The 27,553-nt window shown below is 38.5% G+C and overlaps 1 protein-coding gene across 3 annotated transcripts; it reads left to right on the forward strand.

Moving 5' to 3' along the window:
• The first annotated feature begins 2,008 nt into the window (after positions 1–2,008).
• Positions 2,009–27,528, forward strand: rgl2 (ral guanine nucleotide dissociation stimulator-like 2). Of its 3 annotated transcripts, none has more exons than XM_055047238.1 (20): positions 2,009–2,482; positions 5,181–5,341; positions 12,455–12,502; positions 12,889–12,972; positions 13,057–13,223; positions 14,678–14,734; positions 15,525–15,721; positions 16,987–17,096; positions 17,172–17,387; positions 18,642–18,745; positions 19,239–19,323; positions 21,169–21,231; positions 23,063–23,149; positions 23,226–23,258; positions 23,434–23,555; positions 23,627–23,713; positions 24,329–24,422; positions 24,583–24,807; positions 25,010–25,124; positions 25,826–27,528. In XM_055047238.1, the coding sequence occupies exons 2-20, from the start codon at positions 5,192–5,194 to the stop codon at positions 26,002–26,004; spliced, it is 2,223 nt and encodes a 740-aa protein (XP_054903213.1). In that variant the 5' UTR covers positions 2,009–2,482; positions 5,181–5,191; the 3' UTR covers positions 26,005–27,528. The 3 variants fall into 3 exon arrangements, with proteins under 3 accessions (XP_054903213.1, XP_054903214.1, XP_054903215.1); XM_055047239.1 differs by having other exon boundaries at positions 5,184–5,341; XM_055047240.1 differs by lacking the exons at positions 2,009–2,482; positions 5,181–5,341 and adding an exon at positions 9,906–10,286.
• The last annotated feature ends 25 nt before the right edge of the window (positions 27,529–27,553 follow it).

Genomic DNA, 27,553 nt, shown 5'->3' on the forward strand with positions numbered 1-27,553 from the left:
GAAAAATGCAGAAATTTTTATAAAACTCTTCATTTTGTCTTTTGAAAAATTCAATTAAACGAGATTAATGACGGGAAGATGTTGGTCCAAAATATTAAACCAGTTTATGTGAATAAAAAAGCGCAATCTCACAGTTTCTAAGGCCCTTAAACAGTGCAGGCATGTTGTGTCACATAAGCAAAACAACCAATATGAAGATTCTGCTATGTTCATCATCCGCACTTAATTTGAAATCACATGGTTATCGTTAGATCCAGGATTGTGCAGATTATAACAAGAATAAACAGAAAGAAAGCGAAAGGAAACTGAAGGAAGTTCTTAAGATTTTGTTGAAATTTCCTAATTTGGACTTGAAACACCCAGGCTAAAGCAAAGATTATTGTTTATAGTGGGTGATAGATCATTTTTCTCAAGAAGCAGTCATCAAGTCTGGGTGTTTTTAGAGAGATTAAATGGAAAAAAAAAGTCACACTTTAAAAGTTAAAACTGGGATTATTATATTTTGAGATATTGCAAACAGACCTACTAAATCTTTAATGCTTTGTTGGGTTTTCTTTTGAATAAATTACCATATTAATGCAAACATCACCCATGTTCTGAGGTTTTCACAAATCCCAGGTTACCTCAAAAGCAGCCTGCAGATTTCTCAATAGACAATCTTCAATAGATTGTCTGTAGCTTCTAGATCAGGTCAGTTTATTGGCCAGTTAAACTCAATGAAAACTGAGTGATTAAAGCAGGTACTGTTTCTTTTAGCAGTGTGAACAGCTGCCAAGTTGTGACAGTAAATGAAATCAGCATTTCCATAAAGCTTGTCAGCAGAGTGAAACACAAAGTGCTCTAAAATCTTGAAGTAGTTGACTCTACACTTGGCAAAGCACAATGACATGGCTCAATGAAAGAAAGATCACAATGAAAGAACAAAAGCCAACAAGGAGATATGGAGAGAACTCAGAGTAAACCAGAGAAATAACAGGAGGAACCAGCAAGGAGTGACTGAGAATGAGGTGCTTAAGTCCTTAGGGAGGTGAATCCTGATGTGCTAACAGGTTGCAGGTGTGAGAAGAGAGCAGAGAGCAGACTGAGAAGAAAGAGAGAAAGAGGAAATGACACACTGGGAACTAGGAAATGAATCTAACAAAATAAGGAACATAACAATAAAAACTAGATTAACTAAGAAAAGAACTAGACACAAGAAATGGACAGATCAAGACTCATGAAGAAGGAACTGAGGTCAAAATATAAACAAGGCAGAACTAGTAGAAAGAACTAAGGAACACAAACCCAAAACAAACTCAAACAGCCCAAGATCCTGATAGACTCTTCATAGTCGATCTGGGCTGATGGATCAGGATTTTATCTGAAAGAAGATTTTGGACCACTGGGCAACAGTTCAGATTTTTTTCATCTGCAGGAAGAAAATCGTTTGTGGTTAAGGAGTAACTTAGGAAAGTGACAGTGGTGACTTTTGTCTGTTTGAGATTTCAGCTGCAGTTCACTTGGACATTTCTCAGAAATGTACTTTTTATTATTTTTCCCAAGAACATTTCTTAAATTAATCTCAATAATTCGGAATTTTTCCAAGCAAATTATCTGAGTTTCTAGGAAATTTCTGATAAATATAAAAGAAATGTTCATTCATTTTCTACATTTCGATTTGTGTTATGAATTACTGAACAGAAAATGGGTATGAATATAAGTTCAACTTCATCATATTCCTTTTCAGACTCGAACATGTGGTGTATAGTAAATATGTTTGGTAGCAAAATATTCACTCTTAGGCAAATGAAAATCTTCATTTTTATGTTTTGTTGGTGAAATAAATGATCATCATCATTTAAATATGTAATAACAACCTGACCATAACCTTTATATAACCTATATAACCTAATAATAACCTTTAAATCTGCTTCAGGCGCCTTGTTGTGGTAACACACACAGAGCGTGTTTACAGTGTACGTGGCGTGCGCGCCGGTCGGCGGCGCGTAAAGCGCGTCCGCGTCGCGTCTCTCAGGAGCGGCACGCTGTCAGCGGTTACGGCGCAGCGCTGTGCGCGGTGTCCGGATCACACCGCCGCTGTGAGCCACCCAGACAGACGGATCTGTTACCAGAGCGCCGAGAGCTGAACGCATCCAGGAACTGCGACGTTAGGGGGAGCAGCAGCGGCAGCAGCGGCTGCGGCAGGAGGAGGAGGAAGAGGAGGAGGAGGAGGAGAGAGTTTGCTGCCACACCAAAGTGCGTTATCAGCTGCTAAAGGCTGGACAGACGCGAGGTGTGGGGGACGCTGATAGAGAGGGGGAGACTCCTTGGAGGGCGCAGAGGTGAGGTAAAGGACGGAAACTCCCTCCTGGTTGTCGGCGGTGACCGTGGCACCGATGCGCGCGACTTCCCCCAGCCGAGCCGCCGATCGTTACCCGACAGCGGTGCTCAGATGCTGCCTCTGATCCGCTTGACAGTTGGATAAGTGGCGACCCAGCTCTCGGTGAGTTCACCCGCAGCTGCCTCGGTCTGTGTTTCTCTGTTTGTCGTTTTATTCAGATCACACAGTAACTGAGTCACAGTAGGAAGCAGTTAGTTCTCTGCTGTGTGTTTTAATGGGAGTGCCAGCACGCAGAAACTTTTACAGCCCTCATAGTTTCTAGCGTTTCTCTCTGAAGGATCCAGACTGAACACATCTGAAGCACATCTAAAGCCACTACTGCTGTGTGAGTTTAGTGTCCAGCGTCATGTGCCTGTGTGTGTTTATACCTCAGTCATATGTGGGCTGTTTGCTTTGGTCAAGGCCTCTGAATAGCAGCCATTCAGACCTCTGCCACAGCCGTTGGTGAGAGCACATGCTGCACTGTTGATGCCTTGTTTCCCCTGCAGCCTGGTCCCCTCCCCACCTTTCCACCCGCTTTCCTGCAGACTGCAACGCTGCTCTCTTGAGAAACGAGCAGAATCTTAAATCTTACAGCAAATCCGGGATGATGTAAGAGAAAGTGTTGCACAAAGGCAGCTGCATGAGTCGAGGAGGAAAGAAGAAGAAAGTTGGGTCTGCTATTTGGAGCTATTTTCTGATCCAGAAGGTTATTATTACCCAGGCTGAGGCTGATGCAGTTTTACAGCTTCATAAAAATGACTGCATGTCTTCCTAAGAACAGTCAAAGCATGCAGAATCAAAAGCTTTAAAACTAAAGTCACAACACAAGAGAATTCATCAGCTTTTACATTATCAACTCAGACATGTCTATCACTCCTACATCTTTCTTCCTCAAACAGTGTTTACTCGATGTCTATCTTCACGTCAAATACCGAAGAGGGGAAAGGGAAATGGAAGGAAAGGTTGCTATGCAAATCCAGTCCTGCTTTCCGGGACAGCGACTGAGTTAAACAAATGAGTCAAGGCCTGCCGCCCATCACTAACTCCACTGCTTCTGTTTCTTTCATCAGGAATGTCCTTAAAAGTTACTGAAATGCTTCACAAACCTTTCAGCTCAGACTTTGTTCTAGAGCTCACCTTGGTTTTACAAACGTAATTATTTGTCAAGAACAGAACTCGAATACGGCGTCTTAGTGCCTCACAATAACTATTGTTATTTTGAGACCATTTTCAAGTAAAAGATTGAGAATTATGTAATAATGCATGTTTGCCTTCTCAAAGTCCAATAAACATCAGTTTTGTGAAGGACTTTTAACACTAGAAGTGGAAGATATTCTAAACAATAAATGAGTCACAAACAACTGAGAAAATTAAATAAAAACTGAGTCATCAGAATGGAAATGATCAAGCTCATTTAAATGTATCATCCAATTAAAATGTAATTATTAATTGCTTATTGCAACAAGCAGTTCATTTTCAAGGAGTTCTTGCTTCAACAGTGTTTGTTTTCCCGAGCTTCGCTTGAACCTAGCAGACTACGTTCAACCCTGTTTGATCTCTACTGAAAGTCCACGTAAAGCTTTATATTCCTGTTTTCTTTTTGTCAAAAAAAAGAAAGCAAAAATTCTATTTGGCGTTTTTTTTAACAGCAAAATAGAATATTTAATGCACTTATAATTACTGATTTTTTTTGTTTTTTTGGTGTCCCTAATAATTGAAGGCAAAACTCAAATATTTGGTCTATTTATGTCATAAGGTAAAAATTTTAAGTGTTTTAAAACAAGGCAAAATAAGAAAAAAATGAAAATACTAAAATAAATAGTTCTGCATTTCTGTCCCTTTCTGATCCCTATAATAGAAACAAGCTTTAGAGCTTGGTTGCTATCTGCTTTTTCTCACAGTTTCTGTATATAAATGAAAATATTTATATGAATAAACAGTGTTTTAATACTTGTTGTATACACTTTTAAATAAACATTAAAAAGTACCAGTTGTGTGAGTGAATATTAGCAATTAAATTAACAGTTTACTTACTAAAGTTACAAGTTGCAGCCATCTTGAAATTCTAACTGGATGTAAAAGTTTCTGCCACTTTCTGAGTGAGAGGTAAAACTTCTAGTTCAAACTTACAACTAGAAACTCAGTTATTTCCATTTCCTGACACTACTGGAATGCACCACAACAAAAGTTTGTTTTTGCTATGCTGCTGTTTCTGGAAATGTTATTATGTAACATTACAACTGAAATTCACTGGAAACCTGCAGGAAAATAAACTGGAATTACTTTATGATTAGATTGTTTTCAAAATATTGCAAATTGGTTTTCTACATGAAGTTAGGTAACGGATTGTTCATCTCCACAGTCGGTTGTTTTGTTTTTAAGCAGGGATGTAAATTATTTGCTGACCCAGACTTGAAAAAGATACTTTTCTGACAAATGTCAAACGAAGTATGCCTTGTTCTGCTGTGTTCCTGGCAACTCAGATAATGTAATTCTGTATTTGCATGCCAAATAGGCAGAGCATGTGACCCTGTTGCACTCCTCCCCTGTGTGTTTTTCCTATTTAAATGAGTAGTGCTAAGGGAAGAGCTCTTGTGTGCATCAGCTTGAAACCCAAACAAACTTCTTCCGACATTCAGGTTTCAATATGTAAGGCAATTATTGTCAGATTTGGGAAGGTAATAATCAGTTGACTTGAAAAAGAGTTTGAATTCTTCAAAACAAAAGTTATTTCTAAGTTACGTTTAGCAATAGATTTGTGTTTAGGTGATCTAAGTGAAAGGTTGAATGTTGCCTTGTGTTTTCTTCTTGTGTGCAGCAGCCGGCACCATGCTTCACCGTAACCTGCGAACAGGTGGCTATAACCTGCCGGGGGTGGAGTCAAGCGAGGTGCCTCTCATTGGCTACCGGCCCTTATCTCCTGATGGGGGAACACCAAGCAGCCAGTCAGGGAGGAGCGAAAATCTGGAAAATTCACAGGTAAGTTTGTTTTTGTGTAGCAGAACTTTGTGAAGGGAAGTTGGCGCAGATGCTGCGGCTCAGTTCTGTGAATACATTCATGGAGTTTATAAACCATGAATGATACTTCCGATATCATCTGTTCTCCGAGGTTCACGCATTAAACTGACTGTAGGTTCATTTCACTTCACCACAACTCACAGCTTTCAGAGCAGTGTCACATGAAACCAAATGATCTGTGCTTAGTTTTTAGCCTGTTGAACAAACATCAGATTCGGTTGCCTGGTTCTCAGAAAACAGAGGAAAGAAAACCAATGTGACAAAGGGACGTATGTGTACATAAACTGCTGCTTTTCTGCAATTGTTCGGCAGAAAAATCATACATTTAATTTACTCTATAGGTACTGATCATAAAAAGATGTAAAACATTTCCAAACACAGTTCACAATTTATAATCTGAATGCTGATTTTGAGAATATAACGTCTTATTTAAATAGTGCATCCAATCAGTCATGCAGAAATTGCACACACTAACTAAATTCTTCAAATAATTTTCAATTGTCATTTATTTTTAATGCTAATTTACAATTTTTAAAAAATAGTTAATAATAATTTTAAACAATCTCTTAGAGGTTACCTGGTTGGTGTTTGAACAGAATCTGTGAAAACTACTTCAGTAAACTCATCTATTATGTTTAATGCAAATCAGCAAATATTTGCAAATATCTGGAAAATATTCAGAGACAGTTTATCATCATCATTACTGACATTAACATTTACTGTTGTTGAGCTGCCTGCTAAAACTAATTAGCTTTAGCACTTTTCTCTGCTATAATGATTGTTAGCATAACTGGATAATAATTAGCATAATTGCCTTTGTCTTCTTGACAAGAGACGCATGTCAGCAACACTAGCTGGTATCATTGTGTTGTTGATCAAGTAACTCAGTCTTTAAGCAGTTCAGAGTTTAGTAACTCAGGGTTTGTAAAATGTGAACAGGAGCGTTCAGCTCTGTTAATGTTTAGTGGGAGTTAGTGAGGCCTGAACTGATGGTTTCACTGCGATTTTCACATAGTCAGATCAGATGTTGTATGATTAAATTTGAAACTTCGTGATACGATTTGTTTCTTTACAACAAATTTCCTGCTTGTGGTTCTATTGTTCAACTTCATCCTGAACTTTTGAGAAACTCCTTTTAGTTTCTGGACTCTCTAAAATGATCACATTTCCTCTCATGTCACAAGTTAACTGCTGGGCTGCAGTGAATAATGCATGCTGTGGGTTGACCAGCTGAGGCAACGCTCACCTGCTCTCACCATGAACGCTATCCAGTTTCCCAGTCTGTCTCCCAGAACATTCACTGAAGTGGAATCCAATACAGGCCTTTTACTCATACTTTAATGAGGGAAACTTGGATATCTGAGTCAGGTGCAATAACCTCTGGTGAATAACGAAGCCTGCCGATTGATTATAAAAGGCTTATTGTACCAAAAAGAAACAGAAAAAACATGTTTGTGCTCCAACAAATGATTGAACAGCTGAGAATAGAAAATGTTCTTGTTGCAAGTTGAACCGAATGCAGCAACTACAGCTGAAAGCAGAAGCTCATATACACCGTCTCATATTAAATTAGATTTCACTTTTTATGTTTTTGTTAGCAAAATGATTTCTTTTTCTAAAGTGCCAGAAAATGAAAAATAACTTTGAGTTTCCTTTTCTTACAGTAGTTTCCACATTGGGACTAATGTCACCGACCAACATGAGCCCAAACTTTAACTTCCTTGATTATTTTTCTCCCTTTTCCAGAAAAATAACCACAAAACATAATATGTATCCAAAAATTATGTCATTTATCCATCAGTAAAATTTACAAGATACCTTCAAGCCTTTTAAATTGCCTTTGAATTGATGGCTTTTCCGATTTGGTGATTGAAGAATTCATTTTACTGTGGATAATAAAACTTCTTTATCAGCTTCAGTCAACATCTTTATCTTGCTCTTCATAAGGTGTGTAATTGTATCCGACAGTGAACCAAACTACTCGACATTTTGTAGTTTCTTTTGTTTTCCCATGATGCTGCAAAAGGAAACAATGTGATGGTGGTGTTGCCTTAAAATACATACTTTCAGTATTGACCTGTCAGAAGCTTAAAAAGTCATCTGTGCTTTCAACAAAGATTTGAATGCATGGTGATCTCTATTTTTCTTTTTTTTTTGTTGCTACTTTTGAAAATCAGCATAATCCAGCTAAAGGATGTTTATTTAGTTTTCAGATTCAAATTATTTTAGGGACATTATTGTACTTGTCTTACCTTGTGGAAGGTAAGACAAGTACTGTTGCCAGTTTCTAAAATACAATCCAAATATTGTTATTTTATATTATATTGTTTATTTTCTTTGTATGCCGTCATGCCAGTCATTCGGAAAATTGTCATATTCCAGATCCAAGCTTCCTTAGTTAAAGTATTATAAACAGAAAATGGAACAATAGATTTAGCCATGCTTGCACATGTTTCAATGTTGCATTAAACCTTAATTAGCTCCTTTACTAATATTTCGAAATGTAATCAGGACTGAAGAATACAACTTGTTTGAGTATGCAAGAGTTTTACTTGAAAAGCGTTAGACAACAGGCACCATGGGAATGAATAGATGAAAGGATGCAAAGAGGAGCAAAGAGAAAGGAAGGAAGAGGTCTGGTTTGAGGAACACTCCAAAAAACAAAAAACAAAGGTTATCTTTAAATAAACCTCCAGAAACATTTATGACCTCAGGTTTGGACAAATGGTTTAAAATATTCACAGAAAGTTAACCAGGGGGCGTTTAAGTGAGGAGAAATGGTGGAACAGTTTTATTTTTTGGAGGTTTTTAGTCTTATGGGATGTGGTGAAAGAATAAAAGAGATTTTTCTTCCCTCATTTGGTGCTGTTTAATAAATGAAGCTGTTCAGGAGAAGCTGAAGCAGCTTTAGTTTTGATGGAAGGAGAGAGGAAGAGAAATAGCTTCTCAACACAGCAACATGTCCTGCTTCCTGTGTTTGTTTCCACTTATTATGTGCTTCCTGTATGTAACCGGGGGAACCGAGGGAACTTTAAGAATAAAGAGAGCAAAGTACTCCAAAAGTAGATCTGATCTGACGACAGTACAAAAAAAAAGACATTTTTTTTTGTCAATAAACCCAAGAGATGAAGAGCTGCAAAGTACTTTAAAAACACTTTGATTCATGTGATTCTGAGCAGCAGCCTGTGTTCACAACACTTATCAACAACTAAACGTCAACAACTAAACAAACAAGAAGAAGGTTCTGCTTTATCTGACCCACATTTAGCCCGTCTTCAGAAGACTGGTGAGCCGCTGGAAACGATTTTATTTCTCAAAAATCTGAAGAGGTTTTAGAAGCAGCGTCTGGAAAAAGACAACTTTGCAGAAGTTATTTTCCTTTGAGGTAAACGCAGATCAGATCTCTCTGCCAGAGACAACAGCAAAACTGGGGAGAAAACTTCAGCTGGTTGTTCAACAATAACTGAATCAGTTTTTTGAAAATTGTATCTTCTGTTAAGCATTCATTACCCAATTGATGTATACATAATCATAATATAATATTTCAGCTTTTTGTGTTCTGTCACTAAAAATAAACCAAAGAATGAAAAATCTAAAACTACTACTATAACAAATTAATGGATAAACTACTGTATTCCTGTCTGAAGTAAAGTGCATAATCTCAGTACATTTTAGTTAGTATTAATTAACTCACAATATATTTCCTTTCCTCCTCCTTTTTATTTAAGAAGGATTAAAATCCTCCTTAATTTCTCCCTTCCATGGATTTCATATTAAAATCAGTCTCTTTTAGTTAAATTATCATTTTTATTTATTTTAGTTCAGGAAAATGTTTTCTCAATTGAGGTTTATATTTATTTGGTTAGTTTTATTTAACTATAATAACCTTTCCACATCATTGTTCATGCTATTCTCCTGCTATAAGAAGGTCTTGGGTTTGAATCCTGACCTTGGGTTGTTCTGCTGCCGTTTATTTGAGGCTGATCTAAATTGTCCTAAAGCATGACTGTGGATGTTTTCCCAGTATTTACGCCACCTCTACACTGTAACCCTGCAAACTCAACTCACCTTTTGATGAGTTGAGTTAGGAACATTTTCTCCATTATTCACAGTCTCAGAGTTATAAAAATGGGACATCATGAGTTTTTTCCCCTCTTCAATGATATAAGCTGCTTAAACAAACATGAGTACGTATGAAGGTTTTTTTATAGCTTACAACACAAGGTTAGCTTTTTTAAATAACAACATAAGCCCAAGGCGGGTGCTTTACTGAATGTCGCACTGCATTAAAGCGGATACATGGTCCAACTGGTTTATCTACATGGGAAGGTCATCCGTAAGGGAAGCAGAGCAGGGGAGAGGAGAGGGGCGAGACTGGAAGAGAGGGGGCATTGTTCTGGAAAAGGCTTCAAGGCTTTGTCTCTGCGCGTGCGTGTGTGTGTGTGTGTGTGTGTGTGTGTGTGTGTGTGTGTGTTCACTGATGAAAACCTTATATTATCCTTTTGATGGAAAAATGTTGTACTCATATGTAATATGCATATAGAAGAAAAGTAATTCAGTTGAACTGCTTTATGGATACCTGCTTGTTGGTAAAGTGTTGTGGAGTGAGTGTGTGTGTGGGAGGGTGTGTGTTTGTGTGTGTAATGGGTGTGTTCGTGTGATGCCGGGGGCCGGACTTGACTCGAGTCCTGCTTCAGGTATCTAACAAAGCCTGGCGTTGTGTGTAGAGATGCATGCTTTACCGGCATAAACCTGCAGAAATCGGTTTGGATTTTGAGGATTTCTGGAAACGAGGGAAGCGCAGATGAAAAGGGAAGGAGGAAATGGGAGAAATGTTCACGGCTTTATCCTGAAGATTTCCAGGAAGCTTAAGGATTCCTACCTGCCTGTACTTGCCCGGGACGAGGTAACTGCTGTGACAGTTTTCTCTTTTGCTCTTCCTGTATGTGTGAATATGTGCTGAGTTCATGGGAAAAGACAGAAATGTCGGCAGGTTTGTCCAGAACACGTCGAGATAAAGTCCAGAGGTGGACCAACATGTTTGTTTCTATTGCCCTTTGAATGTAAGGAGCGTCCGCTGACCTTCGGACAATCCCAAGTTCAGGCAACGTGAGGCTAACTGGGTTTATTATGATTAATTAAACCATAAACCTGATGTGGGTCAGACCATGTGTCTCTCCTGCTGCTGTGATCGTGGACACTAACCTCGCTCTCGGACCTTGAACCTGCTTTTTCAGGTGCTAACTTGAGTTGGATCTTTCTGATTTTATATTTGGAAAATAAAACTCTTTTGTCAAAGTATAGGGAATGTAAGGATTTTGGTGTTCTACTCATCAGAATGTGTCTCTAAGGTGTTTCCGTTGTGTTATGGAGATCAAAACAGTTGACTCACAGCGACTCAGTCAGAGCCGTCACACCAAGTTGACTGAGGATTGCACCTCGGAAAGCATGACCCAGTACTTGGCTCTTGCACAGCATAAATAAATTCCAATACTGGTTGATGTGAGACTTATATGTCGTAATCTAATACAACCAACAATACAGAAAAATCATTTTCAAAATTTTAAACTCTTTCATTCTCAAAATTGGGATAAAAATCCTCTTAATTGCTCAGTTGCATGGTTTTTATGTGCTTTTCAGTAAAAAGTGCTTCCTTATTTATGTGCAGAAATGTAAAAAAAAACAAGATGGAAGAAAGAGACTGCTGTTTCTGTTTGAAGATATAAAAGAAAAAGTTTTTGTAAAACGTTGAGGGTTGCACAATAAATAGCTACAAAAAATTACGCAAACATGTTTACTCATTTATAAAACATGATTTATCTGTGACGTACGTTCAGATAATGTGATACTGTACCACTTGAGCAGTTCGTGTTAAGTAATGGGTCATCTGCCTCTTATCGCTCTGTCTATTTTGGCAGTATTCAAATGTCTCTGGAGAGCAGCTGCACATTTCACACTTCTTTTCTCTTTGAGAGAGAGCTGTGACTCATTAGCTCTGTGCAACCTGAGTTCGACTGCAGGATCCTGCAACCCAGGATAAGCCTGAGCATTAATGCTGCAGAGGCAGGTTTCTGTGTATTGATCATACTGGACTGGAGCTGATTGGAAAGGTTGTCTGCATGAGGGAGCATGTTTGTCATTATTTGTTTTTTAGATGTTTTACTGGCTGGTTTGCAGCAACAAGAATGACAAGAAATATTACTTGCATGCAAACTTGCATTATTAGGCCAATGTCCATGTAATTATTTAAAAATAGTCTCAAAAACAATAATATTCTTATTTATTGCAATAATCATTGGGACTATTTATTGCCTAGCAAAATTTGTTATGACTTTCCTAATTCTTCCATGGAACATGATAGAAAATTACAATGAAGAATGTTGAGCATTTTGTGAAATACTTTTTTCGGATCAGTTTTACAAATAAGGAAATAATCAACTTTTTATCAATAGCAGAATTTTGAAAGGATTGTGTCTATTTTGAAGGAAGAATTTTGGACTAGACCGGCTTATGATGCCAGATTGTAATAATTAAATAAACTTTGCTCTTGCTACAACGACTTAAATTTTAATACTACGATTTTATTGCCATAATAATATAACTTTATTCTTGTAATTTAAACCAAATCCTAGCATGGCTTTAGTGCTCTCTCAGACATGCTGCTTGAAGTTCAAAATGAAGTTTCCTTACTGAGAGAGCTGACGGTCACTTCTTTATTCTGCACACTGCGGTTGACACAGCAACCAGAATATCTCAAATGAGACGAATTTGAGTCTCTGGTTGTCAAGAGGATGTTGCAGGAGCCTTCCTCCTTCATCCTGCTGACTGACAGTGCACAGCAACAAACTGCAGAAAACTTCAGTCGTTTTGGCTCTTCTTCTGGAATCTAACAAAACTATTCCTCAAATCTGAGAAATTTCATCAATTTCAAACTTTTTAAAATATTTAAAACTTTGATCTCCACTTCTATTCTGAGCTTTGTCATTATTTTTCAAAAATATTTTCCAGATTTTATCATCCAAAAAGCTTCAAATATGAAATCTCATGGTGCGATTCGTTTTGTCTTCTTCTCAGGCGGAGTCCTCACCCATGAAGACTACCTGGTACTGTCCTCTGGATTTGGTAAGAATGGCCGGATTTCGCACCACAGTTTGTGAATTAGTAGGGCAGCAAAATGGGGTAACTGTGTCAGGGACTTCCCCTCAGGCTAAACCAGGGTCACTTTAGCTACATGTAGGAAATGAGTTCAAAGATGTGTGCATTGTTCTCATTACACATGGGGGCATTTTGTCCAGAATAAACACTGCAGAGTGTTTAGTTTGAAGGTGAAAACAGTGAATCGCCTCCTCATTTTTATCCGAACAACAACAACAAAAAAAAAGAGTTTCAGAAAACTTTGAGCATTAATCAGTTTAAAGGATCAAAACAAAGTCTGGCTGGCAAGAAGCAGAGTGTAGATAAATTACATAGATAAATCGGTGTTTCCTCACATTTTCCCTGCTTTGCAGTCCACAGTGGTGGAGGAGGAGGAGGAAGGGGTCATCTACACCGTTGTGGTCAAACAGCAGCATGCTGACCCTAACAGTCCAGTGGTAAGCTACTTCAAATTGGACTCTGTTTCACAAAACTCTGCAGGCATGTCAAGTGTCTTCTCCTCTCTTCCTGTTGACTTCCAGTCAACCGTTTCCCGTTCCCAGTGCGTGAAAGCTGGAACGGAAGAGAAGCTGGTGCTCCACCTCCTCCACTCTTTCTCACTGGGAGATTCCTCCTTCATCTCCATCTTCCTCTCCACCTATCGCTCCTTCACCTCCACAGACAGAGTGCTGGACATCCTCACCGACAGGTAGGTAACTGTTGAAGTCGAGGATTAAAAATAGAGTATTATTGCAGTTCCTTTTGCAGCGATGTGCAACAACTGAAGCTGCTTCCTGTCTGGTCAGCTGTGCTGCCTGATTTAGTCTGATCCCATCTGGCAGGACTTTACAACTCTGGGACAAGGGACTGCTTATTCTGTGTTGAATCACAGGAAAAACATCTGACCATAAATGCACGTTAATGGTTCTCAGCACAAAGAAAAATGACACATTGGCACTGTTCTGATTCCTAGAGGAATATTTCCTCGTCAACATTGCTTTTCCTGGTATTATCCCTACCGCTTGATTTATACTGTCTCCTTGGCACTTCTTCAAGAAGCGAGAAACACTTCTTGTTCTCGCAGATTCCTCTGATGCAGACAAAATTTAGGTTGCAGTATGTCATGCAACATACTCTGGTTTGCATCTAAATGCAATCAGATCTTGTAAATGTATTTGAAATTAATAAAACCTGAAAACTCTTTCTAAAGTCATTGACACTTTGCCTGGAGTTCCTTACTGATGTTTTAAAACCTATTTCAGTCTGGTGTCTCTCTTAGAAATGCAATTGTTTAGGAAAAACCTTCATTTGTAGCTTTAGTGCATCAAGATTGCAGTGAGATTTCTAATATTTGTAAAAGTGCATCAGAGTTCCCCAACTGTTTTGAATGTACAAAAGATGGTGGTGCTTTATATATCATACAATGATAATTACTGCTGTGTGAAAAAGGAGGACAATGCTGTCCAAATGCTAATGCTAATGCTACAACCTCTTGATGCTGATGCCAAACCATTCAAACTGTCTGAGATCAGTATCCTTCAGGAGCAGAGCTCCAGCAGAGAACAGCACACACCTTCTCCACACATTTCAGATCATTTTGATATGATTTACTTTGACAGAGCTGGAAGTATCTGTTGTTCGCAGAACTGTGTAGATAAACTCCCTTAAAATCCCCCTATGCTAAAGTCATTGATAGGTTGGCAGTAAACAGATTATGAATAAAGATGGACTGAAACTGATGGTAGAGATGCAGAAGCCTCCTGGAGTTTTAGTAAAAATGTATGTGGTGAGGAAACATGCATGCTTAAATTAAATGTGAACATGGCTAGTACAGCTGTAATAGCAGAGCTGAAAAACCTTTGTGTCGAGTGTTGGAGCTCATTAGGCTAATATTAGCCTTCCTATTGAGGCTAATATAATGCTAACCTGACCTATTATTTTGGAAATTAGATTCCACTATTTTCATATTGTGGTGTTTGAAATGTTGGCACCTTTCGCTATTACTTTGGTGTGAAGAGTGACTGAATATCACCACAGTATCGCCGCAGGATTGGCTCTTGAACAAGTTTTGTTATTGTTGCATTTCCTAGATGAATGTGTTTACTGCTGAAAGATCTTATTATTTATTTTTGGCTGAATTTACTTATTATTTCTTGCTCACAGATTAGAGAATCCACCTGGGGACAGCGAGAGAAGTCAGACAAGACAATCCTTCAACAAGTGAGTAAAAAAAAACCCACCTTGTGTCTCATAAACAGAGACGAGAAAACATGTAATGACTTCTGCTTCTTGCTTCTGCTGTTGAAAGACTGAATTTTTATTGGACTGTTGGTTTTGCTTTGAAGTATTAATGGTGATGCATAGTTTCGTAATATATTGTAATATGTTTCTGTTACATAAAAGCCATTGAAGTGAATTAAATTAAATGTGAACATGGCTGTTTGTGGTCAGTGAAGCTATTCAGGACACTTTGGTTAACATCTGTCTTTATGGATTTGCCTGATCCTTTAGGAAAAATCTATTGAGTCCAGTTCTTTGTGCTCTGAGTGACATCATGCTGTTTTATTTATTTTACATTATTGCACTTTCTGAACCTTTTGGAAGTAAAAAACATGTAAACCCAGGCAGTCAACCTATTGTTTTTGAGAATTTCAGTCTCTTCATTGTTTATTGTAGTTCAGTGTGCTGTACTGGAGTTATCAAGTAAACATGCAGTAAGTACATTTGTGTCTGTGTTTAAAAGAAAGGAACATTTTAAGTGAATTCAGTGCTGTTTTTCTATATTGAATCGGTATCGGTTGATACTAAACCTCATGTATCTGTATCAGTAACAAGAGTGATGAAAGATGCATCCCTACTTTAAACACTCTCTTTATTCAGATACAGTCATACATATATTTTCTTTCCATATCCTGTTTTAATCTAAATTACAGAGTTTATTTTACGCAGATTTTAATTGAAGCTAGTAGTCCAGCTGTTTTCTATCTCCTGTTTCCTCCTGTCCCTGCAGAGCAGTGTGTACTGTGTTCAGCACGTGGCTTTCGGAGTTTCCTGAAGACTTCAGGAACCTCGGAGATCCCTCTCGTCTGTTGCGTCTGGCTCCTCTGCTGCCTCAGGACTCCTCGTCTGCTGCTGACCTCCGCGCTCGCCTCCTCCGGACGGCCGAGGAGCTCAGTGAGAGAGCCCTGCTCCCCGACAGACACAGAGGTCTGTTCTAGCTGCTGCTCAAATGAACAGACATTTTCTATCCACTTTAAATCGCAAATGTAGATAACAAAGAAAATGACTAAATACTTTAGACATGTTGTCATGGTTTATATTCACATCATGAATGCTAATGATTTTTCTGTTCCCTCAGTAAAGTTTTGTCATGAAAGAACTGGATTTTAAGAAATTTTAGGAAACATAACTATTTTCTTGCAAAAGACTTGACAGCTCTATCTTTACTTCTTTTCAATTCTCTGTAAAATATTATTTTGAAGAATAATCTTGTTGACAGAGATTATTTTGCTGCATGCTCAGCAGCTAATTAACTCAAATCCGACCTATCCATGCTGTTTGCCAGTAAACTGATCATGTGGTGGCAGCAGAGCCTCAAATCCAGCTGGAGCTTTAGTTTGATTGCACAACAACAGGAGTTTGGGAAACACAACCTAATGAGTTTGATTGTTGTTGTCAGTGAAGTTGGCTTAAGCACTTCTCAGCATGGAGGTCAGGCTTCCTCTGTAACCTGGTCCGGTTAATTTGCCGCAGGAGAATAATAACGCTTTGGCATTTTCTTACTGAGACTAGCATGCATAATCTGACATGCTAATAAACACTGCTATCAAATCAGCAAAAAGGCATCTGGAATAGAGCAACAATAAACAATAAAAGCATTACTGTGCACTGTTTTCACAACTGCTAGCTGCAAGAAATATTTACATATAGAAATGGTGGAATAATTAAAAAAAGTTGTCAAATAAATGCTGGTCAAGTGCTTATGTTTCAATAAAGCCGTTATTTTAAAGGATATTAGTACTTCTATGTGTTTTTCAGCTTTCAAAAGTAAACATGTAGAACTTGGCAGGTTAGTGTTTATGGAAGCCTGCAGCCCAGTTAGAAATGCAAAAAATATACTCAAATAAAATTAAGAAATAAATATTGCCCATAATTAACATAAATACATTTCTTAAAGAAAAGAATAGATGGATAAAGTAACCAAATTACTCAGCTTGAAATTGTGATGTTTTGAAATCATGTGAAACTTTACAACTGGAATCCAGGCAATGAGCGATCTTTCATCAATATATTTATTTTACTGACTGGAAAATTATTTTGTCATATAAAAATTATGGCTTTCTGATGACAGTTAACTTTCTACGGTCAGGAACCAAATTTACTTTCCCACAAAAAAACATATTCTCTTTATTTCTCCTGACTGATGTCGAAATGTTATTTTTCAACTGAGTCTGTTTTGTCTGCCTCTGCAGATCAGAGCAGCTCCAGCATCTCTCCTCCCAATCCTTCAAAGTTTGAACCCACCAGCGTCCTGGGATTCCCTGCTGCTGTCATCGCTGAGCAGCTCACAAAGATAGAAACTGTGAGTTTGCTGTGGTTTTTAGAAGAGGTTTATTTTAAAACAAATGTTCATGTTAAGGGATTTTTTTTCTTCCAGGAGCTTTTTGTCCGTCTGGTGCCGTACCACTGTCTCGGCTCGCTGTGGTCTCAGAGGGACAAGAAGGGCAGGGAAGGCGTTTGTTGGTCTGTCCGGGCCACCATACGGCAGTTCAACAAGTTGGCCAACGCCGTCTTAGCATCCTGTCTGTGGCCGACGAACCTGCGCAGCCAGCAGAGAGCACGACTGCTGGAGAAATGGATCAGTGTCGCAGAGGTCAGCGCACTAAAACCTCGACATCCGATCTTCAAACTACAACGGCGCATTAGGAACATTGCAGATAGAAAAAAAGAGCATATTTCTGCCAAAAAAAAAAAAAAACACTCTGAAATTCTGTGATTTATTGCTGAAATTTTCCAGACAAAATTTTGAGTTTTCAAAGTTGAACATTTTTCTAGAAAAATTAATCTAAAAATATTCTAGAATTTTCAAAATCTTGAGTTTTTTTCTTGGAAATGTGTGATTTTTTGAACTCATAATTTCCATGTTTTTTTTTTTTTTTTTTTTTTGAAAATTTCAGTTTTTTCAAAAAAACAAAAATGTTTGACTTTGAAACTCTAGAATGTTCTTGTTTGCTCTAAAAAATTTCAGAAATTAATTGGTCAGAAATGTTCTTTTCTGTTTTCTTTTCTATTTGCAATGGCCTTAACATGCTGCCTTATCAAAATGTATCATATAAACACATTGTTTTATATTATGGGAGTTAAAAATTTTTTCACCTTTTCTAAAAAAAATGTAATGTTAGCACATCAGTTGAAGTGTAAAAGCTTTAAAATATCCCAGTTGTGCCTTTACACAACTTAGCTCACATAATCCTCTCACAATAAGCCTTTTTTCAGGGTAAGGTTTGCAAATGGAAGTGAAGTCATTCATAACAGTAGCTGACAGAAAACAGGTTGTATAGAAACCTGGTTGTTTGATTGTTTTCAGGAAAAAAAAAATGCAAAAAGAGAAACTCATCCTGGCTTCTAGAAATACTGAGAGTTTAAACAGGGATACTAACTCTGATTACATTCACTTTCCTCTGTGTATTTACATATCTGTGGGTAAATGATGACAAAATATCAAACCTAACTGTAATATTAATAGCAGTTTGCTGTTGAAAAACCTTTACGATCAAATACAACTTGCAGTTTGAATTACAAGAGCAGCTTATTTCTTCCATTTAATGAAAAGGTAACTTCCTGTGTTTGTTGGAAATGTGGAGTCATTAACTGAAAGTGTAACTTAATGCCAGATAGATGCTGCAACACACACACACACACACCCCCACACACACACACACACACACACACACACACACACACACACACACACACACACACACACACACACACACACACACACACACACACACACACACACACACACACACACACACACACACACACACACACACATCCGAAGGTGTTTTCTGTTGCAGCATGACTTCAAGCAAAAGTCTTTATTCAGCTCTGCGTCTTTAAACAGGAATGCAGAGCCAGGAAGAACTTCTCCTCTCTGTACGCCGTCGTGTCGGCGCTGCAGAGCAACCCCATCCACAGGCTCCGGAGGACCTGGCAGGAAACGGACAGGTGTGTGTTAACCGAATTAATCTCGTTAACAGATAATGAGAAACGCTCTTTGCATAGCTTTAGCTGGATTTTCGGCTCGTCGTCTTGCTGGAAAATAAATGTTCTCTGATGTCATAGTTCTCTTGCAGTCCTCCATGATTTCCCAACATTTTGCTACATTCATTCTACCTTTGTTCATCTGAGGCTTGTTTAGATGCTTGGAGTTCAAAGTTTTTAGGAAATCATATATTTTCTTAATTAATTGTGCATCTAACATGAAGGAAAGATGACGGTCAGAATGTGGAGTTGTCTTGTACTCACCACACCAGTTACTATGAAAAAATAGTTTACATCTCTGTTACTGAATATAAAACCTTCTTCCAGGTTAAATATGCCTTGAGCTTTCTGAGACTCTCAGCTGTGCTTGCACAATCTTCCTTTATTACACTTTTGTTACCTTGAATAATTCAAGATCACACATGAATCTTCCTCTGACAGTTGTTTTCTTTCGCAGAGAGGCCTTGAGGAGATACGAGGAGCTGGCAGAAATATTCTCAGACAAGGACAACTACTCACAGAGCAGAGAACTCCTGAAGGAGGTGAGTTGTTGTGGGAATAAAGAGCGCATTAATGACAGTGGAAATAAATTACTCTGTGTGCCTGGAAAGCTGAATCATGCTAAAACTGCTGATATAATCTCATCTGCTTCAGTGAGGAATCTGAGCTCTCAGGGTCACGGCGCAGCATGAAACTACCCAGTCAATTGTGAATTGATGTGTTTATTTAGAGATTTGCTGTTTGCAGATTTATCACGTCGGTGATAAAAAGTGAGATCTCAGCAGCTCTTTTTTGTGATGTTCTGAATTTGTTTCAGAGCTTTTTTCTTCTGAGATCGGCGCTCCTGGCTGCCGTCTGAAGTTTTTACTCATCTTTTCATTGCCTTGTGTAAAAATCTTCAAAAGTTCCTATTTCTGCAGTTTTGCAGTAGCATTTTCTCTCACTGAAATATTTAGAAAAATCCAACCATTTATTTGAGGAAAAAAAAAAAATTTTAGGAAGATATTTAAAACTTTCATAAAACCAATCTACAATATAAAAGAAGTATCAATATTGAAAAAAAAATTTTTATTACATTGGAAATATAAAAGTCATAATAAAAATTATTAATACACTTTTCAATAATACATATATTTTTGAGCATAATTTTGATCAAAGATTTTTTATAATAGCTGCCTGCCTTTTTTTCCTTTATATTTGATGATGCGCTCCAAGTCTTTGAGGTTGGAAAGCCTCCGTTTCATCACCCTAATCTTTAGCTGTTTTCCACCAATTCCCTGTGAGATTCAAGTCAAAACTCTCTGAGGGCAACTGCAAAATGTTAACATTATTCCCAGGAAGAAGAAATTTGTCTGTTTGAACTAATAAAACAGTTAAAATCTTACAAATTACATCTATAAATCTCTCTGTGTAAGAAATGTCCTGACAAAGTGTTGAGTACACAAAAGAGCCAGACAACCACAGAAACACTAGGCCAAGTGCGAAGGAATAATAATAAAAAAACAACCTAGCTGGATCGCAAAAAATGCTAATTAAGCATAGCTAGAAAAAGACAAAGTAATAAGAGCAGAGTGAGGAAAAGTGGTCGGTGTGTCCTCCAGCAGCTTAGGACGAGATTTTCTGCATTAATCAGGAACGGGATGTTTCTGATTTTGACAATATTTTACAGGAAGATGAAGGATGTTCCAGAAATGTTTTTAATATAGGACTTAAAGAAGGTAAAATGATGAAATCCTTAGGAATTTACTGTATAAGCAAGCCTGAAAACCTAAAAAAGGGGAAAGATGGTGGTTCATTGGTTCCCTCTTTGGTCAACTGGCTTTATTCACTGACAAAATGTAATATCACAATGAAATGATTTGTTTATTCAAGAGAAAGAGGGAAAATCCATCCACAATGTTGCACCATCTTGTTACAGCAACAAAAAATATCCTAACACTCGTAATGTAGGATGAGTCATATTTTCTTGCTCTGTTTTTTTTCTCAGTGGTGAAAGATTGTTGATACTTTAGGAGAGGATAAAAGACACTGGAAAAAAACCAAACTATTCTGACTTTAATCACCAAATAGAGATTTTTTACTACAAATTTCAGTGTCCGCATAAAAATCACTTCAATCTGACATGTTCCTCCAGGAAGTTAGCTCTATTAAAAAGGTCAGGTTTGAAGTTTATTTCAGTGGCTCTAATCTTCTTCCGTAGGAAAATGTCAGGTTTGTTTTTGTTGTCTCCCAAGTGGCCAAAAAGCAAACTGCACGTTTAAAATTCTCTAAATTCTAATAATTAATTTATTTTCACTGGATAACTGGAGATTATATTTATATAAATTCTCCTTCTGTTTAAACTCAAGTAAATAAACGGAAAGTTTCCCCTTGTTCGTGTCTTGCAGGAGGGAACCTCAAAGTTTGCCAACCTTGACAACAGGATCAACAACAGGCACCACAGCAGCAGGGTGAGTTGAGTGGAAACGCTGGTGATAGAGGCTGATCTGATAGAGGAGAATCGTGACCAGCAGCTGAGAGGTTCTGGTTGCACAGCTGAAGGAGGATGAAAGCATGCAGCTTCAAACACTCAGAAACGCTGAGTTCACATCTACGGTTCTCACCGGACTGCCTCAAACTTTCTGGGTTACCTCACCAAGACGTTTTAGGAGCAGCTTAGAAATGACCTCTGTGATGTATGGGCAAATAAAAGAGAAGTATTTTCACTATCTTTACGGCCCACGTCTGCGGTGAATACTAAGCATTTCAGCCTGAGGGGCCGTTCGTCCCCACAGGCCTTCCTGGCCGACTTTTTGAAATTTGCAGCATGATGTAACACCCTGTAAAAGTGCACAGAAACGCTCCATGCTTAGAAGTTACATTTCAGGTGGATTATAAGGCTTGTGGAAGCGTGGATGTTAGAGTACCTTCAAATGTTATCACACCTCTTGCTGTTTTTTCACATTTTATTGCATTAAAGCTAAACAGTATAAGAAGGAAAAGGGTACATCCTTTTTTTAATAAACAAAAATCTGAAATGTGAGACCAATATATAAAATCCGGCATGACTGGAAGTCACCTTCAGAGTCCATCTGTTTCTAAAAAAGTTTGTAAGAAAAAAAAAAGCAATTTTTTGGTCTACAAGCAAAACACTAGGTGTGTTAGAAAGTCAACTGAAAATTATCGAGGCTTTGCTAAATTATTTTTTACTGTTTAGCACGCTGTGTTCCGACCAGATGATTATTTGAGTTGCGCAACGCTCTCGCTACCCCCAATGAGCTCCTGACGAATGCTAAATACTATCAGCATCTACAGAGGGAGACGGCGAGGAACAGAAAGAAGAGAAAGGAACATGTGTCGAAAGTGTGGGATTAATTCAAACTAAATATTTTATACTTATTCCTTTTTTTCTGCAAAATGAAATTGCTGTTTCACAATAGCAAATAACTCGGCAGGAAACATTCACTTCATGCATTAAGCTCGTTCTTGTGTGCTAACAGGAGACATTTTGTTTCCTTTGTAAAAGATGCTTCACGTTTATCTGTGTTTGTTAGAACAAAATCTGGCAAGAAAATATTTTTGGCTAACATCTTATACTCTGATCAAGAAGTGCAATGACATTAAAAAAATACAGATAGATTAGAAATATTAATTAATATATATCTGGTCATAAAAAAACATACTTCAAACTCCAGTCTAACAGTGAATTATATTTATGTATCACACTTTCAGCAACAAGGCAATACAAAGTGAATTAAGAGGGGAAAAAAGAGAAAAGAATCTATCTGAATTAAAATTAAACTAAGGGAATTTAAGTGTGTCAATGTTTTTAAAGTTAGCAAAAATGCTCCAGTGCTAAACAAAAGCAGAGGTTTCAGCGTGTCAAAAAAAAACAAAAAAAAAAACATGTGAAAATGTTTATGTGGTATAAACACTTTTTCAAGGTGTTGCACATGTGCATGTTCACATTGCCACAAAAATCCACTTTTCAAAGGTAAAACAAAGTTTTAAAGCTGGATACTATTGTATCTTTGCTACATGCTATGTTAAGTCACAGTTCAGTCTGCAGCTGAACTGAAGTGGATCGGTGCTTTTAAAGAGGATTCTTGAAGGGAATTGAGCAACAGAGTGAGACAGTGAGCTGTGACGTTCGCTCCAGTGTGTCCAGCTGAATTCTGAACCACTGTGTGAAAAAGAGCTGCAGGCAGCTGCTCTGATGTGTTGGTGGGCTCTTTGGGTTGTGAATGAGAACCTCGGGGGGAACTAATGAAAAACAATTGTGTCCTTTTTGTTTTATCCCAGTCCAACGCTCAGGGCACCGTGCCCTACCTGGGAATCTTCCTCACAGACCTCACCATGCTGGACACGGCAGTCAAAGACCGGCTGGATGTAAGTTGATCTCATCTGTGGGATCCATGTAACAACACTCAGGCTGACCTAACGCATCCTGTCACTCCCTTTGCAGAACGGCTACATCAACTTTGACAAAAGGAGAAGGGTAAGTGACACAATCTTTCTCTCTGCTACATATAAAGTTGGGGTTAAAGTCTAAAACGAGTGGAGCAGAAATAGAATCAAGAACAGTTATGGTTCTTAAATAGCAGCTGCTGTAGACATGTCAGCCGTTTTCCTTTTTTGAAAAATATTGTGGTGATAAAGTTCTTTGTTAACAGGAATTTGAGGTTTTAGCTCAAATCCGGCTCCTGCAGTCTTCTTGCAAAAACTGCGTGTTTGACTCTGACGAGGCCTTCCTAGAGTGGTACCACAGCGTGCCCACGCTCACAGAGGAGCAGAGGTCTGCATTCAGGAGCATTTAAGATTTGAAAATATCCAGTTTATGTTTTACTGACTGATGTCTAAATGTAGTTACAGACTGTCCAACGAGATTGAAGCGCCCAGTGAGCCGAGTCCTCGATCTTTGATGCCAACAGTCATCATCACCCAGTGCTCAGAGTGAGTCACCATGAGGGGACGGCGGGCGGTTAATGATGCAAACACCTGTTTTTAAATGATTTCTGAAACCCATTCCACTGGGAATCGCTCACCATTGTCAGGATGAAATGGATTCATCTTATCGATGTACAATAGTGGGGAGCAAAGTTGTTTCTTCTATTTCTGATTTAAATGTTTCAAATGAGATTCAGAATCATGTATAAGAAAGATAATTGTAGTGAATAGCAAAAAAGCTGTTTTTAAAGACAATTTCATTTATAAGGTAAATAAAAATACAATCCAATTGACTGGGACCCACTCTTCTGTGTAGAGGCATTTCAGGTGAACCAAACTGGAGGTTTTTGATCATCAAAGTCCTGCTTAAGGTCACTGCATGACAGCCAGGTTTAAGCCCAAACTTTGAACAAGATATGAACAGAAATATAATATCTATGAACGTGTAAATTACAAGCTCGAAATTAAATTGGCGCTTGAGGTTTGTTGTCTGTTGCGAACTCATATCTAAAGGGAAAACCGCTTTACCTGTAAAGTTGAAGCAGGTATCATTTAGTTTTCCAGATTATCTTGTATTAATTCTGTTTCTAGTTAATTGATAAAGTTCGTTCCTGTTTCCAGCCTGAGCAGATCCCAGACCAGCCTGGCTGGTGACGGCGACAGCCTCTTCGACTTTCACTCTCCAGTCAATAACTTTCTCTCCAAACTCACAAAGGTAATCCATTAATGTTTATTATTAAAAAGGTCAGGTTTGCATTTATATGAACTCATTTCACAGATGCTGCATTCACAGTTGACTCTTTTTTTTTTCTTTTGCTTTCGTTTCCTTTATTTTGATGATTTCCCCTCTGAATTTACGGTTATTTGTGTTGCAGCACATGAGATCGCCGTCGGTTTCCTGCCTGGACGTCGACACATCCCCTCCAACCAACGAGTCCACCCCCGTCACGCTGACCCCAACCACGCCCACAAAAACGCACCGCAGATCTGCCTCCTGCGGCAACAACCTCCCCAGTAACGTTCCGGGGTCGGGGCCCGACATGCGGATCATCAGGATACGGATGGACCTGCAGGATGGGAACCTGTACAGAAGCATACTGGTACAAATCTCAAAACCATTTCACTCTAATTCACATCAGCAGTGAGTCGGCCTGAATTATCTGCAACACGCTGCACTTAAAGCTGACTCTCTGTGGTAATGATAGTCATCAGATCACAACCTCAGGGCACATCAGAACCGCCGTATCATTAGTGCAAATCAAGCTGTACTGGTGTCACAGTTATGCTCTGTTTTCCACTTAGGTTACAAGCAATGATAAGACCCCCACTGTGATCAGCTCTGCCTTAGAGAAACACAATCAGGACCCCACACAGGCGTCCAGATACGAGCTGATACAACTTCTGCCTGAAGGAAAAGGTACAAATAACATGGTGTCTACTTCAATAATTATTAAGCTCAACAGTTCAGCATTTTAATGTAAATAAGGGCATGGTAAAAGTTCTGTGATTTTGATCTGATCTGGCATCTACAATAACATATTTTTTAAATTTCAATATGAGATACAAATAATGACTAAAAACAGAAAATGGGACCAATAGTGCCTTTATTTATAAATCAAAGATGAAGCCAAGCTTGAACGGTTGAGTTTGAAAACTAAGTTCCCTCCTCAGCAACAGTCTCAGAAATCAGGTTTTTATTTTATTTTGGAGATTTTTCCTTTTCTCACCATTGCTTGACAAGAAAACCATGAATTCATATAAACATGAGTAACGTGTTTATATGAATAACATATAAACATGTCATTCATATATGTTTATATATGAATGACATGTTTAACAAAGCATTTCAATCATGCTTTTGTCTGGACTTTGTCATTTCAGATGTGCAGACATAACCTTGATTCTTTACTTTTTTAGTCGTATTGGTTCTGAACAGAAAATTGACAAAATACCTGTTTTTCTAGTATGAAAAACACTAAAGTTGGTCTACATTCAACAGAAATAGCCTCGGTGAATCAGCTGCTTCTGGCTAATGCAGCAAACATCCAGCACTGTAACCATGTTGTCAGCTGGAAACAGTTTTGCCTAAAATACTTTGTCTCTCTTCGGTTAACTCAGAACTGGTCATCCCGGCAACAGGAAACGTCTTCTATGCCATGACATCATCCAGCGTCGACTTCCTGTTGAGAAGGAAAGGCGGAAACACCCCGGTTGGCTCGCCGATCACTACGGAGACGAGCGCCACTTTTCCTCGCATCAAGGCCAAGGGGAGGAGTTTGGTCCGGACTTTGTTTTGACACAAGCTCTGCTGCAGTTTTTTTTTCTCTATAAATGTGCAAAAAAGACAAATCTACACATGCCTTCCTTCGTTGTCCTGACCAAGTCTGTTCTGCAAAAAACACAGAGGACAAGTTGACTCTGCAGCTGAGGAACCGGGCCAGTTCTCCCAATTGCTAACCGTTATGCATTACTAAATTAAACTGGGAGGGAAGGGCAGCTGGAGGCCTTTAACTGAGAGAATCAGGTGCTTCGGCCTTTCATCTAGCATTTATTGCTTGTTTTTCATTCCAACTCAGCAGGATTTGTAAGCATAGATGTGTAGCTAAACACTGAAGTATGTCCCTGAGACATATAAACATGTTTTGTATATATTTATATACCGTGTATGTCTGTATCATGACAGAAGCTCCTAATTCATCTGAGAAATCCTGTTCATGCATCCCTGTTAGACTCTAGAGAGCTCAGACAAAACACAAACAAAAAGCTGCAACAATCAGACATTTATTCTACAGAGGGAATTTTACCAACTGCAACTCAAATGAACGTTCTGGGCTCTGTGGGAACATAGAGTTAGAAAAACTGTTTCTTCTCTGACTGGCTTTCTGCACGCTCATCCAGCAACATCTAGACAGTTCATCTGCAGCTCGTCCATTACCCAGAGAGCCAGACGTTCCTCCAGCAGAAGCTGCTGTTGACCAAAGTAAATAATTATTTACAAAAGGGAGAAAAGATTTGTTCTGCTGATGTCTAAAAGCAAGGAGCGACCAATCATTTCTTCGTGTTTTCCTTCTCAGACGTTCTGACTTTCTGGTGATCTTTTGTAGTTGCATTAATAATTCTCAAGATTTTCTGAAGATCTTTCTTTTGGATTTTTACTTTTTACATTTTTTCACTTGTCCTCAGTCCTGCATTTGACCATTTCAGATGTTTTTGTTTCAGACATTTAATCATTCAGCCATAAAGAAGGCTAATTTAAAACCGAAGTTTCCTCTAAATTCTAGTGGACAAAAACAATTCCTGCAGCTTTAAATGAACTTCAAGCACTTTACAAAAAAACATGTTGCTTTGCTAAATCAGCATAAAACTTCAAACAGGAAGAAAGTCGTTCTAGAACCAAACAGCTGATATGTTCGGGTCTAACGGGTTGCCAGGTTGGTTCCCCTCCAAGCTTTCTTTCTTTTATCCTGAATGTTCAGCATCTTGAGTTTAATCTGAACCAGTCCTGTGACCTCTGGTCTCTACGCATCATTCCCATTGCTGATGAGACCTTCTGATTGGTCGAGGCCGGGGAGGAGCCGTGGGGATCCAGAGAGAGGATTCTGGGTAATACTACGTGACATGTGCAGGTGTGAAGCTGTTGCTAAAGACTGTTTTAGTGCCTTTTTCTGCTCGGTGCTCACCTTTCTCATTAGAATGTATTCAGAACACACAGGTGGAGGAAACACAGCCTCCTCCAGCGCTGATCCGTTTCACATCAAACTTATTTATGCACTACATGTCAGATGTCTTATTTTGTGGTAATAAACTTACTTTTATATGTATTTTGGTGCTTATGGGTGAGATTTG

This window comes from Poeciliopsis prolifica, unplaced genomic scaffold, assembly GCF_027474105.1.
Source record: "Poeciliopsis prolifica strain line A6 unplaced genomic scaffold, Auburn_PproV2 SCAFFOLD025, whole genome shotgun sequence".
In the NCBI taxonomy this organism is placed as follows: domain Eukaryota; kingdom Metazoa; phylum Chordata; class Actinopteri; order Cyprinodontiformes; family Poeciliidae; genus Poeciliopsis; species Poeciliopsis prolifica.

Coding starts and splice junctions, on each gene's coding strand:
- rgl2 (XM_055047238.1), top strand. CDS start 5,192: ATGCTTCACCGTAACCTGCGAACAGGTGGCTATAACCTGCCGGGGGTG. Junction 21,232..23,062: donor ACAGGCACCACAGCAGCAGG/GTGAGTTGAGTG, acceptor GTTTTATCCCAG/TCCAACGCTCAGGGCACCGT. Junction 23,714..24,328: donor ATCATCACCCAGTGCTCAGA/GTGAGTCACCAT, acceptor TCCTGTTTCCAG/CCTGAGCAGATCCCAGACCA.